Source organism: Trachurus japonicus, unplaced genomic scaffold (assembly GCF_045865225.1).
Source record: "Trachurus japonicus isolate A0001 unplaced genomic scaffold, Traja_1.0 AP030797.1".
NCBI lineage: Eukaryota > Metazoa > Chordata > Actinopteri > Carangiformes > Carangidae > Trachurus > Trachurus japonicus.
In genome coordinates this window covers 1-17,956 of record NW_028220930.1, presented here as the reverse complement: position 1 = coordinate 17,956, position 17,956 = coordinate 1, and the positions used below count along the sequence as shown (strand labels likewise).

Here is a 17,956-nt window from a genome sequence, read left to right as displayed (position 1 = left end):
TTATAGAAAGAAAGAAAGAAAGAAAGAAAGAAAGAAAGAAAGAAAGAAAGAAAGAAGACAGAAAGATAGAAAGAAGACAGAAAGAAAGAAAGATAGAAAGAAGACAGAAAGAAAGAAAGATAGAAAGAAGACAGAAAGAAAGAAAGAAAGAAAGAAAGAAAGAAAGAAAGAAAGAAAGAAAGAAAGAAAGAAAGAAAGAAAGAAGATAAACTCCTTTTCCAGACCGTTCAGAGCATCCATTGCTCCGTGCAGAGCCACTTGTCACTGATGTGCTTGACTTGAGTGTCTGCCTCTGCCAGATGTTGTTTTTGAAGTTTGGATAAGCTGGTCTGAGTTGTCTGTAAGGCCACGGTCAGTTTCTGCCGCTCCTCCAGTAACTCTGCCTGCCTTCTCAGAGCTTCCATGAGCTCCACTCGGTACTTCATGCAAGTGGTCTTGACCTGTTTAAGAGTAGAGAAGCTTTGATCGTCTCTCTGTTGGAAATCTGAATGTCGTGCCCTTTCCTGTTTTAGGGCTTCTTCAAGTTCAGCTTGTTTTGTTTTGCTCTCTGAGAGTTGAACTCTAAGAGGGTTGAACTCTGTCAGCTGCTGTTGCTGAAGAGTGGATAAGCTGTTCTGAGATTTCTGGAGGGCTACAGCCAGGCTTTGCCGTTCTTCTAGTGTCTGTATCTGTTTGTTCAAAGCTTCTTCAAACTTGATCCGGTAATGATCACACATGGTCCTTTCTCTTGCAAGGGAGGCAGCCGTTTCATTGTCTCTCAGCAGCAACTCAGAGTTTTGTGTCTTTTCTTTTGTCAGGGCATCCTCAAGTTCGGCCAGTCTTGTCTTGCCCTCTGACTGTTGTGCTTTAAGGTCAGTTACCATGTACCTGAGTTTAGCAATGCTGGCCTGACTTTTTTGGTTTATCCTCATTTCTTCATGGATTTCTCTATCGTATTTTGTTTCCATAGCCATTAATTTAGCCTTGATATCTGCATTCTTGATCTTAAGTGACTGCATGTCGTACATCCTGGCCTCTGAGGACGAGAACTCTTCATTTGACTTTTTTCTCTCTTTACAAGCCTGAGCTTTCTCCTTCTTGACTGCCTCCTCGGAACAGGTGCAAGTTTCTCTGGCTTCCTCAAGCTGCTTCTGAGCAAGTTGTCTCTCATTTAGAGCATCTTCAAGTTCACATTGAAGCCTCTTGTTCTCAGAAGCCAACTGTTGGTTTTCGTTGCTGCAAGTTTGTCTTTCTTCCTTGAGCTGCTTCTGAGCAAGCTGTTTCTCATTCAGAGCATCTTCAAGTTCACATTGAAGCCTCTTGTTCTCAGAGGCCAGTTGTTGGTTTTCATTGCTGCAAGTTTGTCTTCTGTCCTGGAGCTGCTTTTGAGCAAGCTGTTTCTCATTCAGAGCATCTTCGAGTTCATGTTGAAGCCTCTTGTTCTCAGAAGCCAGTTGTTGGTTTTCATTGCTGCAAGTTTGTCTTTTGTCATGGAGCTGCTTTTCAGCAAGCTGTTTCTCATTCAGAGCATCTTCAAGTTGATATTGAAGCCTCTTGTTCTCAGAAGCCAGTCGTTGGGTTTCCTGAGTCAGATGGTCCAGCTGCTCTGCTTCCTTCTGCTGCTGGGAGACAGCAGCCTCATACTTTGCCCGGAGTTCACAGTTTTTTGTTTGTTCCTCCTTGAGGTTTGAGGCACACTGGTCAAGTTCAGCCTGCAGTGAGGAAACAGTGGTGTCTTTGGCTTCGATATCACTTTGAAGATTCTGAATCCTGGATTGCAGAGATTGAATTTCATTGTCTTTTTCAACACTTGACTTCTGTTGGGTCATGAGTTGCTCCTCTAGGAAGTCGATGTTGGCGATATGCATTGCATCGCGCTCTTTCATTTCATTTTTGTAATGACGAGGTACTTTCTCCAGGTCATGTTTGAGTTTCTCGATCACCTTTTTGTCCTCTTTATGATCAGCTTTCATTTTATTAATTTCATGTTCAAGCTTTTCATTTCTCCGTTTGTACTTTGTCTTTGAACTTTTAAGACTAGTTACTTCTTTCTTCAGGAGCTCAATTTCAGTATGAAGAGTTGCTGTTTTGTCTTTTTCTGCCTTAAAAGCCTTTTCAGCCGCATCTTTTTCTTTTTGCTCCTCCTCTAGGGCTTGCTTTTGTTTAGCTTGCTCTCTTTTGATCAGCTCCAAATCCTCTTTAGGAGCCACTGTGGCTTGTCTTTCTCCCACATCCTTCTCTTCCTGACTAATGTTGGAGAAGGAGTTACTTGCAAGACTTTGAGAGTCTCGTCTACTGTCAGAGCGGGATTCCCTTGCGAGAGTTTGAGAGTCTACAACCTCCCAAGAAGAAAGTTGCTTTGATTTGTTGTTGTTGCTGACTTTTGTTTCCTCCTCTTCCTCCAGCTCTTCTGGAAGGCTAAGGATTATGTTTAGATGTTGAAAAACACTGTCTTTCTCCTCTTCCATCTCTTCTACAATCTCTTTTTCAATGACTTTGCCCACAGCGGGAGTTTTCTTTTTGAGGAACCGAGACCTTGTACCCTGGTTTTCACTGGCTTGTCTGTCCTCTTTTTTCTTGTCTTCTTGAGGACAATCAAATCTCACTGATTTCTTGAGTTTGGGTCTTATCTTAAAGTCATTAACATTTTTCTCAGAGTCGCTCAGGGCAACTTCAATTGACATGGACAAATTGCTTGAAGAGATACTCCAAGATTCCATTTTCTTATCTGAAAAAATGGCTTTGCCTTTCAGAAAATTGGTCTTGAATTTAGCTGGGATAAACAGTTGCTTTTGGTAGACCGACTGTTTTACAACACGTATCTTCTATTAATCAGTAACAGTAATAGTAACAGTGTGTGTTCAAAAGCTACTATTGCACCTACCAAAGTGATATCACAATTTATACATGTGACTTCACAGATCTGATGTCATAGATATCAAAGCTCTTTCAAAAGTGACATCACATTTACTAATGTGACATCACCATGCTTTGACGTCTGGTTACCTTAGTTACATGATCACAATGACAGATGTGACATCACAAAATGTTTCGATCTCATTCTACTGGCAATGAAATTCCAAATTCCATTTTAAAGGGCCTGTCCACCCAAATTCCAAAGATAAATTCTTTGAGGCACACAGCAATGATTATTGTTCTACTTTGAGTTGGCCAAGCAGATTTTTTTTTTTTTAAAGTATATTTTTGGGGCGTTTTATTGCCTTTATTCGATAGCACAGTCGAGAGAGAGACAGGAAATGGGGGAGGCAGAGAGGGGGAATGACATGAAGGAAAGGGCTGCCCGATCCAAGATTCGAACCGGGGCCGCCTGCGGTGAGGACTGTAGCCTCTACCAAGTGAGCTAAATGCTGCCCCGGCCGAGTAGATTAAATAGAAACTTTTTGTACAGTCAGGGTGATTTGCCTTTGTACTTTTTAATACTCTAGGGTTATTGAGGTTTGACAATATGAAGGCCTTGGTGTGCACATAAAAAAAGCCTCTCCCATCATTTCCCATACACCTCAAGTGAATTTTTTTTTTACTATATATATATATGTGTGTGATTGTGATTTGTGAAACCTGTAATGTTAAAAGATCAGTAGTGCAGCTTATACAGTTATTTTCATATACTTGTGTGCACACGAATCCATGTGTAGGCTGCCATGTTTTTTTTCTGTTCTATTTTCATACATTTCTTGTGAGTTGAATTGTTATGATGGCTGAACTTTTACTTTTGTTTTCACGCTCGTTAGGCACATGTATTGTGCTTTCATGCAGCCTCATTGTCATCCACCATGTACACATAAAAAAAAACTAACTAACTCATGCTGCTCATCTGTCTCGTCATTGAAAAACTTAGCTCCACTCTGCTATCTAGTGGGCACTTACATAATTGCACCATCAAAGGTTTGTGTTTACGTTTGTGTTTTTATAAATGTGATTTTTTTTTTTTTTTTTTTACTTTACTTTACTTTTAATTATAAACCCCAGATATTGTTGCCAGGCTGATACTGCTAATGGGAACCCTTAAAGCTAATATCCAGGCACTAATGTGCATTTTCTGCTTGTTTATACTTTCCACCCATGAATACAGAAATGATGTGTTCTTGTGATCTTCCATTTTTTTTTTTTTTTCAGAGGAATATTTGAAAAACCATTATGAATTTTAGCTTCACTTATGCTGTGACCTCTCTTCACTATTCCTTTCTGTGAACAGACACTCCTGCTTTTTTTAAAAAGATTTATATGAGCCATCTCTGTCACAGACCAGCTAACGAGCTATCAGACGTGTAGTAGCGTAACGTATACCGTGACATTGGCGGTTATTATTATTTTTTCTTCTAAATGTTGGCAGGCCGTAAAGTATAGACTCGTCGTAAACATTTTTACTTTGACTTTGTTAGGCCTTGTCCACACGAACACGAGTATTTTTGAAACCAAAGTTTTGTTAAATAAAATTCCGCATCCACACGAGCAGTGTAATAAAAAATACTCCATACGTACGCAACCGTAAATTCTCCTTCGCTGCTCGTCCAGGCGCCTCTGTGGATGAGCAACTGCACATGACAACCAAATACAGCTGACAGCTTGCTAATAAACAACACCAACTTTGTCACGTCCATTTAAGCTAGCTAACATTAACTCTGGTTATTACGGCTCTTGAATGCTGCTCTGGTCAATCGCTGCATTGTATGGTCTGTTATTTCTGTAATGACCGTCGTCAAGTATAACAGACCGTTGCTAGGGACGCCGCTCTGATCAGAGGAGCACAGAAAAGAAAACGTGATTGGACCGTATGAGTTTCGCTTTTACCGTGCACTGCTGTCATGCATGCGCCTTTCTGTGTGTGTGTGTGTGTGTGTGTGTGTGTGTGTACGCCAATAAAGGAGAAAGAGCGCTATGCGGAGATCAGTGAACAGAACGATATTGTGTTGGTCGAGCGAAAAGCCGAAAAATCTATTTGTGGTGGACGTAATTTATTTGTGGCGGGCTGCCACGAATAAATGAACGTATGGGAAACACTGCCGTGGGCCTGAGTTTGGTGTGTCTGGTTCAGTGTGAACACAACAGTCGCATTCTGGTGCACACTGAAACAACTGCAGTCGGATGCTGGTGTGGTCCTTTTGTTGTGCCCAGTTATCTGGGCAGTGCAGCCGCATGTGTCTCCATTGTTCAAGTTGAGTGTTATTTTCACATCAGGACTCATGTAAATGTGACAAAATTGTTGCGACCGACAATCGCGTCACATCTGACGCTCTCTGTCCACACTGAATCTGTTGAATATACGTCTGTTGTCATGGAAACACATCAGCTGTGCGCATCACACTGGTAACTACTCGGTTAAAGATCCATGGCGCTGTCAACGCAAGCGTCCGGCTCAACCGTGTATCATTTTCGCATGTGCTGTGGACCAAGGTTGAACATGTGTAAACACCCTTAAAACTGAAAACAAGACACGTACTGTGCTGTATGTTGCAGGTTTTTTTTTTTTAATTTTAAAACGTGATATGTTACCATGTCACCTTGCGGACTACCAGGGGTCGCTCAGGGGTCCGCGGACCACACTTTGAGAAAGGCTGCCCTACTGGCTGCTACGAGGTATCATTGTTGAACCCATCAAAATTTCTTAAATTATTTCAAGGTTGGGTCTGGAGTTTTGTGCCCAAAAATAAACATTAGACTTGTACAAATGAAATCCGTGACTGTGTCTGCAGCGCCCCCTCCCCCTGCCTGTATTTTGGTCTTTTGCTCTGTTTTGTTATGCATGTGGACGTTTCTGGGTGGAGTGCGAGAGAGTCGCAAGAGAGTCGGTGTTTTGTCTCCAGCCAATGACGGAGCTCAGGTGAAGCTACGTGCAGCAGAGTAGGAGGGCTCAGGGCTGCTAGCCGCACTAGCTGTCTCTGATGCTGCCGAGTCTCTCTCTCTCAGCAGCAGCAGTCAGGGCCGCAAAGAAAAAGAAATAAAGTCTGGAGCCGCAGACCGATTCCCGACCGTCACCGACACTGGTAACAAGTATTAGGGCCGTTGTTGTGAGCTAAGTATAAGCATTCTCCATATTCAACCTTTAGCTGAAAAAATACTAATAATAAAGTACTTTTTTTTAAAACTTTTTTTTATTTATAGTGGTTGTCTATTGACAAAAAAGCCACTTGAGGGAAGTCGTTTCCAACTCATGATGGTGTGTCAAAAATGAGGTCCTCCATTGATTAACTGATGAACCACCCATGCCCACAGGTGTGCAGGTAACCCATAGCAACCATAGTGCCCCACCACTGACACACCCACATTCATTCACACAGACACACACAGAGATCCAAATTGGCTGCAACATTGGTTATAGAAAGAAAGAAAGAAAGAAAGAAAGAAAGAAAGAAAGAAATAAGACAGAAAGATAGAAAGAAGACAGAAAGAAAGAAGACGGAAAGATAGAAAGAAAGATAGAAAGAAGACAGAAAGATAGAAAGAAGACAGAAAGAAAGAAAGAAAGAAAGAAAGAAAGAAAGAAAGAAAGAAAGAAAGAAAGAAAGAAAGAAGATAAACTCCTTTTCCAGACCGTTCAGAGCATCCATTGCTCCGTGCAGAGCCACTTGTTCTCCTTGAGCCTGAGCTCCCTGTCACTGATGTGCTTGACTTGAGTGTCTGCCTCTGCCAGATGTTGTTTTTGAAGGTTGGATAAGCTGGTCTGAGTTGTCTGTAAGGCCACGGTCAGTTTCTGCCGCTCCTCCAGTAACTCTGCCTGCCTTCTCAGAGCTTCCATGAGCTCCACTCGGTACTTCATGCAAGTGGTCTTGACCTGTTTAAGAGTAGAGAAGCTTTGATCGTCTCTCTGTTGGAAATCTGAATGTCGTGTCCTTTCCTGTTTTAGGGCTTCTTCAAGTTCAGCTTGTTTTGTTTTGCTCTCTGAGAGTTGAACTCTAAGAGGGTTGAACTCTGTCAGCTGTTGTTGCTGAAGAGTGGATAAGCTGTCCTGAGATTTCTGGAGGGCTACAGCCAGGCTTTGCCGTTCTTCTAGTGTCTGTATCTGTTTGTTCAAAGCTTCTTCAAACTTGATCCGGTAATGATCACACATGGTCCTTTCTCTTGCAAGAGAGGCAGCCGTTTCATTGTCTCTCAGCAGCAACTCAGAGTTTTGTGTCTTTTCTTTTGTCAGGGCATCCTCAAGTTCGGCCAGTCTTGTCTTGCCCTCTGACTGTTGTGCTTTAAGGTCAGTTACCATGTACCTGAGTTTAGAAATGATGGCCTGACTTTTTTGGTTTATCCTCATTTCTTCATGGATTTCTCTGTCGTATTTTGTTTCCATAGCCATTAATTTAGCCTTGATATCTGCATTCTTGATCTTAAGTGACTGCATGTCGTACATCCTGGCCTCTGAGGACAAGAACTCTTCATTTGACTTTTTTCTCTCTTTACAAGCCTGAGCTTTCTCCTTCTTGACTGCCTCCTCGGAACAGGTGCAAGTTTCTCTGGCTTCCTCAAGCTGCTTCTGAGCAAGTTGTCTCTCATTTAGAGCATCTTCAAGTTCACATTGAAGCCTCTTGTTCTCAGAAGCCAACTGTTGGTTTTCGTTGCTGCAAGTTTGTCTTTCTTCCTTGAGCTGCTTCTGAGCAAGCTGTTTCTCATTCAGAGCATCTTCAAGTTCACATTGAAGCCTCTTGTTCTCAGAGGCCAGTTGTTGGTTTTCATTGCTGCAAGTTTGTCTTCTGTCCTGGAGCTGTTTTTGAGCAAGCTGTTTCTCGTTCAGAGCATCTTCGAGTTCATGTTGAAGCCTCTTGTTCTCAGAAGCCAGTTGTTGGTTTTCATTGCTGCAAGTTTGTCTTTTGTCATGGAGCTGCTTTTCAGCAAGCTGTTTCTCATTCAGAGCATCTTCAAGTTGATATTGAAGCCTCTTGTTCTCAGAAACCAGTCGTTGGGTTTCCTGAGTCAGATGGTCCAGCTGCTCTGCTTCCTTCTGCTGCTGGGAGACAGCAGCCTCATACTTTCCCCGGAGTTCACAGTTTTTTGTTTGTTCCTCCTTGAGGTTTGAGGCACACTGGTCAAGTTCAGCCTGCAGTGAGGAAACAGTGGTGTCTTTGGCTTCGATATCACTTTGAAGATTCTGAATCCTGGATTGCAGAGATTGAATTTCATTACAATGAACAGAAGTCAAGTGTTGAAAAAGACAAGTCTTTTTCAACACTTGACTTCTGTTGGGTCATGAGTTGCTCCTCTAGGAAGTCGATGTTGGCGATATGCATTGCATCGCGCTCTTTCATGTCATTTTTGTAATGACGAGGTACTTTCTCCAGGTCATGTTTGAGTTTCTCGATCACCTTTTTGTCCTCTTTATGATCAGCTTTCATTTTATTAATTTCATGTTCAAGCTTTTCATTTCTCCGTTTGTACTTTGTCTTTGAACTTTTAAGACTAGTTACCTCTTTCTTCAGGAGCTCAATTTCAGTATGAAGAGTTGCTGTTTTGTCTTTTTCTGCCTTAAAAGCCTTTTCAGCCGCATCTTTTTCTTTTTGCTCCTCCTCTAGGGCTTGCTTTTGTTTAGCTTGCTCTCTTTTGATCAGCTCCAAATCCTCTTTAGGAGCCACTGTGGCTTGTCTTTCTCCCACATCCTTCTCTTCCTGACTAATGTTGGAGAAGGACTTACTTGCAAGACTTTGAGAGTCTCGTCTACTGTCAGAGCGGGATTCCCTTGCGAGAGTTTGAGAGTCCACAACCTCCCAAGAAGAAAGTTGCTTTGATTTGTTGTTGTTGCTGACTTTTGTTTCCTCCTCTTCCTCCAGCTCTTCTGGAAGGCTAAGGATTATGTTTAGATGTTGAAAAACACTGTCTTTCTCCTCTTCCATCTCTTCTACAATCTCTTTTTCAATGACTTTGCCCTCAGCGGGAGTTTTCTTTTTGAGGAACCGAGACCTCGTACCCTGGTTTTCACTGGCTTGTCTGTCCTCTTTTTTCTTGTCTTCTTGAGGACAATCAAATCGCACTGATTTCTTGAGTTTGGGTCTTATCTTAAAGTCATTAACATTTTTCTCAGAGTCGCTCAGGGCAACTTCAATTGACATGGACAAATTGCTTGAAGAGATACTCCAAGATTCCATTTTCTTATCTGAAAAAATGGCTTTGCCTTTCAGAAAATTGGTCTTGAATTTAGCTGGGATAAACAGTTGCTTTTGGTAGACCAACTGTTTTACAACACGTATCTTCTATTAATCAGTAACAGTAATAGTAACAGTGTGTGTTCAAAAGCTACTATTGCACCTACCAAAGTGATATCACAATTTATACATGTGACTTCACAGATCTGATGTCATAGATATCAAAGCTCTTTCAAAAGTGACATCACATTTACTAATGTGACATCACCATGCTTTGACGTCTGGTTACCTTAGTTACATGATCACAATGACAGATGTGACATCACAAAATGTTTCGATCTCATTCTACTGGCAATGAAATTCCAAATTCCATTTTAAAGGGCCTGTCCACCCAAATTCCAAAGATAAATTCTTTGAGGCACACAGCAATGATTATTGTTCTACTTTGAGTTGGCCAAGCAGATTTTTTTTTTTTTAAGTATATTTTTGGGGCGTCTTATTGCCTTTATTCGATAGCACAGTCGAGAGAGAGACAGGAAATGGGGGAGGCAGAGAGGGGGAATGACATGAAGGAAAGGGCTGCCCGATCCAAGATTCGAACCGGGGCCGCCTGCGGTGAGGACTGTAGCCTCTACCAAGTGAGCTAAATGCTGCCCCGGCCGAGTAGATTAAATAGAAACTTTTTGTACAGTCAGGGTGATTTGCCTTTGTACTTTTTAATACTCTAGGGTTATTGAGGTTTGACAATATGAAGGCCTTGGTGTGCACATAAAAAAAGCCTCTCCCATCATTTCCCATACACCTCAAGTGAATTTTTTTTTTACTATATATATATATGTGTGATTGTGATTGTGATTTGTGAAACCTGTAATGTTAAAAGATCAGTAGTGCAGCTTATACAGTTATTTTCATATACTTGTGTGCACACGAATCCATGTGTAGGCTGCCATGTTTTTTTTCTGTTCTATTTTCATACATTTCTTGTGAGTTGAATTGTTATGATGGCTGAACTTTTACTTTTGTTTTCACGCTTGTTAGGCACATACATTGTGCTTTCATGCAGCCTCATTGTCATCCACCATGTACACATAAAAAAAAACTAACTAACTCATGCTGCTCATCTGTCTCGTCATTGAAAAACTTAGCTCCACTCTGCTATCTAGTGGGCACTTACATAATTGCACCATCAAAGGTTTGTGTTTAGGTTTGTGTTTTTATAAATGTGATTTTTTTTTTATTTTTACTTTACTTTACTTTTAATTATAAACCCCAGATATTGTTGCCAGGCTGATACTGCTAATGGGAACCCTTAAAGCTAATATCCAGGCACAAATGTGCATTTTCTGCTTGTTTATACTTTCCACCCATGAATACAGAAATGATGTGTTCTTGTGATCTTCCTTTTTTTTTATTTCAGAGGAATATTTGAAAAACCATTATGAATTTTAGCTTCACTTATGCTGTGACCTCTCTGTTCACTATTCCTTTCTGTGAACAGACACTCCTGCTTTTTTTTTAAAGATTTATATGAGCCATCTCTGTCCCAGACCAGCTAACGAGCTATCAGACGTGTAGTAGCGTAACGTATACCGTGACATTGGCGGTTATTATTATTTTTTCTTCTAAATGTTGGCAGGCCGTAAAGTATAGACTCGTCGTAAACATTTTTACTTTGACTTTGTTAGGCCTTGTCCACACGAACACGAGTATTTTTGAAACCAAAGTTTTGTTAAATAAAATTCCGCATCCACACGAGCAGTGTAATAAAAAATACTCCATTCACACGCAACCGTAAATTCTCCTTCGCTGCTCGTCCAGGCGCCTCTGTGGATGAGCAACTGCACATGACAACCAAATACAGCTGACAGCTTGCTAATAAACAACACCAACTTTGTCACGTCCATTTAAGCTAGCTAACATTAACTCTGGTTATTACGGCTCTTGAATGCTGCTCTGGTCAATCGCTGCGTTGTATGGTCTGTTATTTATGTAATGACCGTCGTCAAGTATAACAGACCGTTGCTAGGGACGCCGCTCTGATCAGAGGAGCACAGAAAAGAAAACGCGATTGGACCGTATGAGTTTCGCTTTTACCGTGCACTGCTGTCATGCATGCGCGTTTCTGTGTGTGTGTGTACGCCAGTAACGGAGAAAGAGCGCTATGCAGAGATCAGTGAACAGAACGATATTGCGTTGGTCGAGCGAAAAGCCGAAAAATCTATTTGTGGTGGACGTAATTTATTTGTGGCGGGCTGCCACGATTAAATGAACATATGGGAAACACTGCCGTGGGCCTGAGTTTGGTGTGTTTGGTTCAGTGTGAAGACAACAGTCGCATTCTGGTGCGCACTGAAACAACTGCAGTCGGATGCTGGTGTGGTCCTTTTGTTGTGCCCAGTTATCTGGGCAGTGCAGCCGCATGTGTCTCCATTGTTCAAGTTGAGTGTTGCTTCTCTGAGTTATTTTCACATCGGGTCTCATGTAAATGTGACTAAATTGTTGCGTCACATCTGACACTCTCTGTCCACACTGAATCTGTTGAATATGTACGTCTGTTGTCATGGAAACACATCAGCTGTGCGCATCACACTGGAGACATAACGTAACTACTCGGTTAAAGATCCATGGCGCTGTCAACGCAAGCGTCCGGCTCTAAACCGTGTATCATTTTCGCATGTGCTGTGGACCAAGGTTGAACATCAGCATGTGTGTAAACACCCTTAAAACTGAAAACAAGACACGTACTGTGCTGTATGTCGCAGGTTTTTTTTTTTTAATTTTAAAACGTGATATGTTACCATATGTCACCTTGCGGACTACCAGGGGTCGCTCAGGGGTCCGCGGACCACACTTTGAGAAAGGCTGCCCTACTGGCTGCTACGAGGTATCATTGTTGAATCCATCAAAATTTCTTAAATTATTTCAAGGTTGGGTCTGGAGTTTTGTGCCCAAAAATAAGCATTAGACTTGTACAAATGAAATCCGTGACTGTGTCTGCAGCGCCCCCTCCCCCTGCCTGTATTTTGGTCTTTTGCTCTGTTTTGTTATGCATGTGGACGTTTCTGGGTGGAGAGCGAGAGAGTCGCAAGAGAGTCGGTGTTTTGTCTCCAGCCAATGACGGAGCTTAGGTGAAGCTACGTGCAGCAGAGTAGGAGGGCTCAGGGCTGCTAGCCGCACTAGCTGTCTCTGATGCTGCCGAGTCTCTCTTGGGTCGTTCAGACCAAAAGCGTCAAAAGACGCTCTTGACGCTTTTCCGCGACGCTGGCGTTTTGACGCGCGTCAAAGAAGTTGACGTCGGTTGTGGTTGGTCATCCATTTAAAGGGGCCGCGACATCTACACTCTGATTGGTTGCCGCTGCTCCGCATCATCGCTCATTAGCATAAAGTTCAGGAGATTTCAACTTTCTCCTGACGCTCTCGCCGCCAAAATGCGACGCCAACGCCTTTGACGCTCTTCAACGCTCCTCGATGCTGGTTCTCATTGAAAATGAATGACTTCCGGCCACCGCGACGCTCTCGACGCTTTCGGTCTGAACGCACAGTCTCTCTCAGCAGCAGCAGTCAGGGCCGCAAAGAAAAAGAAATAAAGTCTGGAGCCGCAGACCGATTCCCGACCGTCACCGACACTGGTAACAAGTATTAGGGCCGTTGTAGTGAGCTAAGTATAAGCATTCTCCATATTCAACCTTTAGCTGAAAAAATACTAATAATAAAGTACTTTTTTTAAAAACTTTTTTTTATTGATAGTGGTTGTCTATTGACAAAAAAGCCACTTGAGGGAAGTCGTTTCCAACTCATGATGGTGTGTCAAAAATGAGGTCCTCCATTGATTAACTGATGAACCACCCATGCCCACAGGTGTGCAGGTAACCCATAGCAACCATAGTGCCCCACCACTGACACACCCACATTCAGACACACACACAGCTTGGCTGCAACATTGGTTATAGAAAGAAAGAAAGAAAGAAAGAAAGAAAGAAAGAAGACAGAAAGAAAGAAGACAGAAAGATAGAAAGAAAGATAGAAAGAAGACAGAAAGAAAGAAAGAAAGAAAGAAAGAAAGAAAGAAGATAAACTCCTTTTCCAGACCGTTCAGAGCATCCATTGCTCCGTGCAGAGCCACTTGTTCTCCTTGAGCCTGAGCTCCCTGTCACTGGTGTGCTTGACTTGAGTGTCTGCCTCTGCCAGATGTTGTTTTTGAAGTTTGGATAAGCTGGTCTGAGTTGTCTGTAAGGCCACGGTCAGTTTCTGCCGCTCCTCCAGTAACTCTGCCTGCCTTCTCAGAGCTTCCATGAGCTCCACTCGGTACTTCATGCAAGTGGTCTTGACCTGTTTAAGAGTAGAGAAGCTTTGATCGTCTCTCTGTTGGAAATCTGAATGTCGTGCCCTTTCCTGTTTTAGGGCTTCTTCAAGTTCAGCTTGTTTTGTTTTGCTCTCTGAGAGTTGAACTCTAAGAGAGTTGAACTCTGTCAGCTGCTGTTGCTGAAGAGTGGATAAGCTGTTCTGAGATTTCTGGAGGGCTACAGCCAGGCTTTGCCGTTCTTCTAGTGTCTGTATCTGTTTGTTCAAAGCTCCTTCAAACTTGATCCGGTAATGATCACACATGGTCCTTTCTCTTGCAAGAGAGGCAGCCGTTTCATTGTCTCTCAGCAGCAACTCAGAGTTTTGTGTCTTTTCTTTTGTCAGGGCATCCTCAAGTTCGGCCAGTCTTGTCTTGCTCTCTGACTGTTGTGCTTTAAGGTCAGTTACCATGTACCTGAGTTTAGCAATGATGGCCTGACTTTTTTGGTTTATCCTCATTTCTTCATGGATTTCTCTGTCGTATTTTGTTTCCATAGCCATTAATTTAGCCTTGATATCTGCATTCTTGATCTTAAGTGACTGCATGTCGTACATCCTGGCCTCTGAGGACGAGAACTCTTCATTTGACTTTTTTCTCTCTTTACAAGCCTGAGCTTTCTCCTTCTTGACTGCCTCCTCGGAACAGGTGCAAGTTTCTCTGGCTTCCTCAAGCTGCTTCTGAGCAAGTTGTCTCTCATTTAGAGCATCTTCAAGTTCACATTGAAGCCTCTTGTTCTCAGAGGCCAGTTGTTGGTTTTCATTGCTGCAAGTTTGTCTTTCTTCCTTGAGCTGCTTCTGAGCAAGCTGTTTCTCATTCAGAGCATCTTCAAGTTCACATTGAAACCTCTTGTTCTCAGAGGCCAGTTGTTGGTTTTCATTGCTGCAAGTTTGTCTTCTGTCCTGGAGCTGCTTTTGAGCAAGCTGTTTCTCGTTCAGAGCATCTTCAAGTTCATGTTGAAGCCTCTTGTTCTCAGAAGCCAGTTGTTGGTTTTCATTGCTGCAAGTTTGTCTTTTGTCATGGAGCTGCTTTTCAGCAAGCTGTTTCTCATTCAGAGCATCTTCAAGTTGATATTGAAGCCTCTTGTTCTCAGAAGCCAGTCGTTGGGTTTCCTGAGTCAGATGGTCCAGCTGCTCTGCTTCCTTCTGCTGCTGGGAGACAGCAGCCTCATACTTTCCCCGGAGTTCACAGTTTTTTGTTTGTTCCTCCTTGAGGTTTGAGGCACACTGGTCAAGTTCAGCCTGCAGTGAGGAAACAGTGGTGTCTTTGGCTTCGATATCACTTTGAAGATTCTGAATCTTGGACTGTAGAGATTGAATTTCATTGTCTTTTTCAACACTTGACTTCTGTTGGGTCATGAGTTGCTCCTCTAGGAAGTCGATGTTGGCGATATGCATTGCATCGCGCTCTTTCATTTCATTTTTGTAATGACGAGGTACTTTCTCCAGGTCATGTTTGAGTTTCTCGATCACCTTTTTGTCCTCTTTATGATCAGCTTTCATTTTATTAATTTCATGTTCAAGCTTTTCATTTCTCCGTTTGTACTTTGTCTTTGAACTTTTAAGACTAGTTACTTCTTTCTTCAGGAGCTCAATTTCAGTATGAAGAGTTGCTGTTTTGTCTTTTTCTGCCTTAAAAGCCTTTTCAGCCGCATCTTTTTCTTTTTGCTCCTCCTCTAGGGCTTGCTTTTGTTTAGCTTGCTCTCTTTTGATCAGCTCCAAATCCTCTTTAGGAGCCACTGTGGCTTGGCTTTCCCCCACATCCTTCTCTTCCTGACTAATGTTGGAGAAGGAGTTACTTGCAAGACTTTGAGAGTCTCGTCTACTGTCAGAGCGGGATTCCCTTGCGAGAGTTTGAGAGTCCACAACCTCCCAAGAAGAAAGTTGCTTTGATTTGTTGTTGTTGCTGACTTTTGTTTCCTCCTCTTCCTCCATCTCGTCTGGAAGGCTAACGAGTATGTTTAGATGTTGAAAAACACTGTCTTTCTCCTCTTCCATCTCTTCTACAATCTCTTTTTCAATGACTTTGCCCGCAGCGGGAGTTTTCTTTTTGAGGAACCGAGACCTTGTACCCTGGTTTTCACTGGCTTGTCTGTCCTCTTTTTTCTTGTCTTCTTGAGGACAATCAAATCTCACTGATTTCTTGAGTTTGGGTCTTATCTTAAAGTCATTAACATTTTTCTCAGAGTCGCTCAGGGCAACTTCAATTGACATGGACAAATTGCTTGAAGAGATACTCCAAGATTCCATTTTCTTATCTGGAAAAAATGGCTTTGCCTTTCGAAAAATTTGTCTTGAATTTATCCGGGATAAACAGTTGCTTTTGGTAGACCAACTGTTTTACAACACGTATCTTCTATTAATCAGTAACAGTAATAGTAACAGTGTGTGTTCAAAAGCTACTATTGCACCTACCAAAGTGATATCACAATTTATACATGTGACTTCACAGATCTGATGTCATAGATATCAAAGCTCTTTCAAAAGTGACATCACATTTACTAATGTGACATCACCATGCTTTGACGTCTGGTTACCTTAGTTACATGATCACAATGACAGATGTGACATCACAAAATGTTTCGATCTCATTCTACTGGCAATGAAATTCCAAATTCCATTTTAAAGGGCCTGTCCACCCAAATTCCAAAGATAAATTCTTTGAGGCACACAGCAATGATTATTGTCCTACTTTGAGTTGGCCAAGCAGATTTTTTTTTTTTAAGTATATTTTTGGGGCGTTTTATTGCCTTTATTCGATAGCACAGTCGAGAGAGAGACAGGAAATGGGGGAGGCAGAGAGGGGGAATGACATGAAGGAAAGGGCTGCCCGATCCAAGATTCGAACCGGGGCCGCCTGCGGTGAGGACTGTAGCCTCTACCAAGTGAGCTAAATGCTGCCCCGGCCGAGTAGATTAAATAGAAACTTTTTGTACAGTCAGGGTGATTTGCCTTTGTACTAGGGTTATTGAGGTTTTGACAATATGAAGGCCTTGGTGTGTCACATAAAAAAGCCTCTCCCATCATTTCCCATACACCTCAATTAATATTTTTTTTTTACTATATATAGTAAAATAGTGTGATTGGTGATTGTGATTTGTGAAACCCGTGTAATGTTAAAAGATCAGTGAAGTGCTGCTTATAGCAGTTTATTTTCATATACTTGTGTGCACAAAGCAGACGAAATCCAAATTGTGTAGGCTGCCATGTTTTTTTCTGTTCTATTTTCATACATTTCTTGTGAGTTGAAATTGTTATGATGGCTGGAACTTTTATACTTTTGTTTTTCACAACGCTTGTTTAGGCAGGGGTGCGCTGCCTATGTTCCCGTCAGCCCTATGGTTTTTTCCCATCAGCCCGTATGTTCCCTCTGGACTCCTCTCTCACCTATCAGGACTACTGTCTATCTGGGCCTGTCTAGCCTCTACCCCTGTCTTTTTTTACCTAAACTTTAACCAACTCATCTTTCTTCATATGCCCCTAAACCCAACCAATGGTGGGACCAAAGGGCAAGGGCCTAATTTTCAGTGACAACAAAGAGTTAGAAATGAGGGAACATAGGGCTGAGGGAACGGCTGTGGGAACATAGGGAAAGGACTCCCCGTTAGGCAGCATGTATTGTTGCTTTACATGCAGCCTCATTGTCCCATCCACACCATGTTACACATAAAAAAAAAACTAACTAACTCATGCTGCTCATAACTGTCTCGGGTCATTGAAAAACTTAGCTCCACTCTGCTATCTAGTGGGCCACTTCACATAATTGTCAACCATCAAAGGTTTGTGTTTTAGGTTTGTGTTTTTTATAAATGTGATTTTTTTTTTTTTTTTTTTTTTTTTAAACTTTACTTTACTTTTATAATTATAAACCCCAGATAGTGATTGCCCAAGGCTGATACTGCTAAATGGGAAACCCTTAAAGCTAAGTTTATCCCCAGAGGCACTAATGTGCAATTTATCTCTGCTTGTTAATTATACTTTCCACCCATGAATACAGAAATGATGTGTTCATTGTGATCTTCCTTTTTTTTTATTTCAGAGGAATATTTTGAAAAACCATTATGTATTTTTAGCTTCACTTTAATCTGCTGTGACCTCTCTGTTTCACTATTCCCTTTCTCTGTGAACAGACACTCCTGCATTTTTTGTTTTAAGAAAAGATTTTATATGAGCCAATCTCTGTCCCAGACCAGCTAACGAGCTATCAGACGTGTAGGTAAGCGTAACGTATAACCGTGACATTGGCGGGTTTTAATTATTATTTTTTTTCTTTTTTTCCTTCTAAATGTTGGCAGGCCGTAAAGTTTGAGAACTCCGTCGTAAACATTTTTACTTTTGACTTTGGTTAGGCCTTGTCCACTACGAACTCAAGTATTTTTGAAACCAAAGTTTTGTTAAATAAAATTCCGCATTCCACACGAGCAGTGTAAATAAAAAATACTCCATTTCAAAACTACGCGAACCGTAAATTCTCCTCTCGCTGCTCGTCCAGGCGCCTCTGTGGATGAGCAACTGCACATGACAAACCAAATACAAAGCTGACAGCTTGCTAATAA

At 41.9% G+C, this 17,956-nt stretch overlaps 1 protein-coding gene across 1 annotated transcript; it reads right to left on the bottom strand.

Annotated features, from left to right (window-relative positions):
- Positions 1-227: 227 nt before the first annotated feature.
- Positions 228-15,041, bottom strand: LOC146959999 (uncharacterized). The gene is given in 4 exon segments (XM_085772714.1): positions 228-2,274; positions 6,567-8,081; positions 13,139-13,184; positions 13,187-15,041. Coding segments are annotated over 4 exon segments (5,325 nt in total). The 5' UTR covers positions 14,904-15,041.
- Between the last annotated feature and the right edge of the window lie 2,915 nt (positions 15,042-17,956).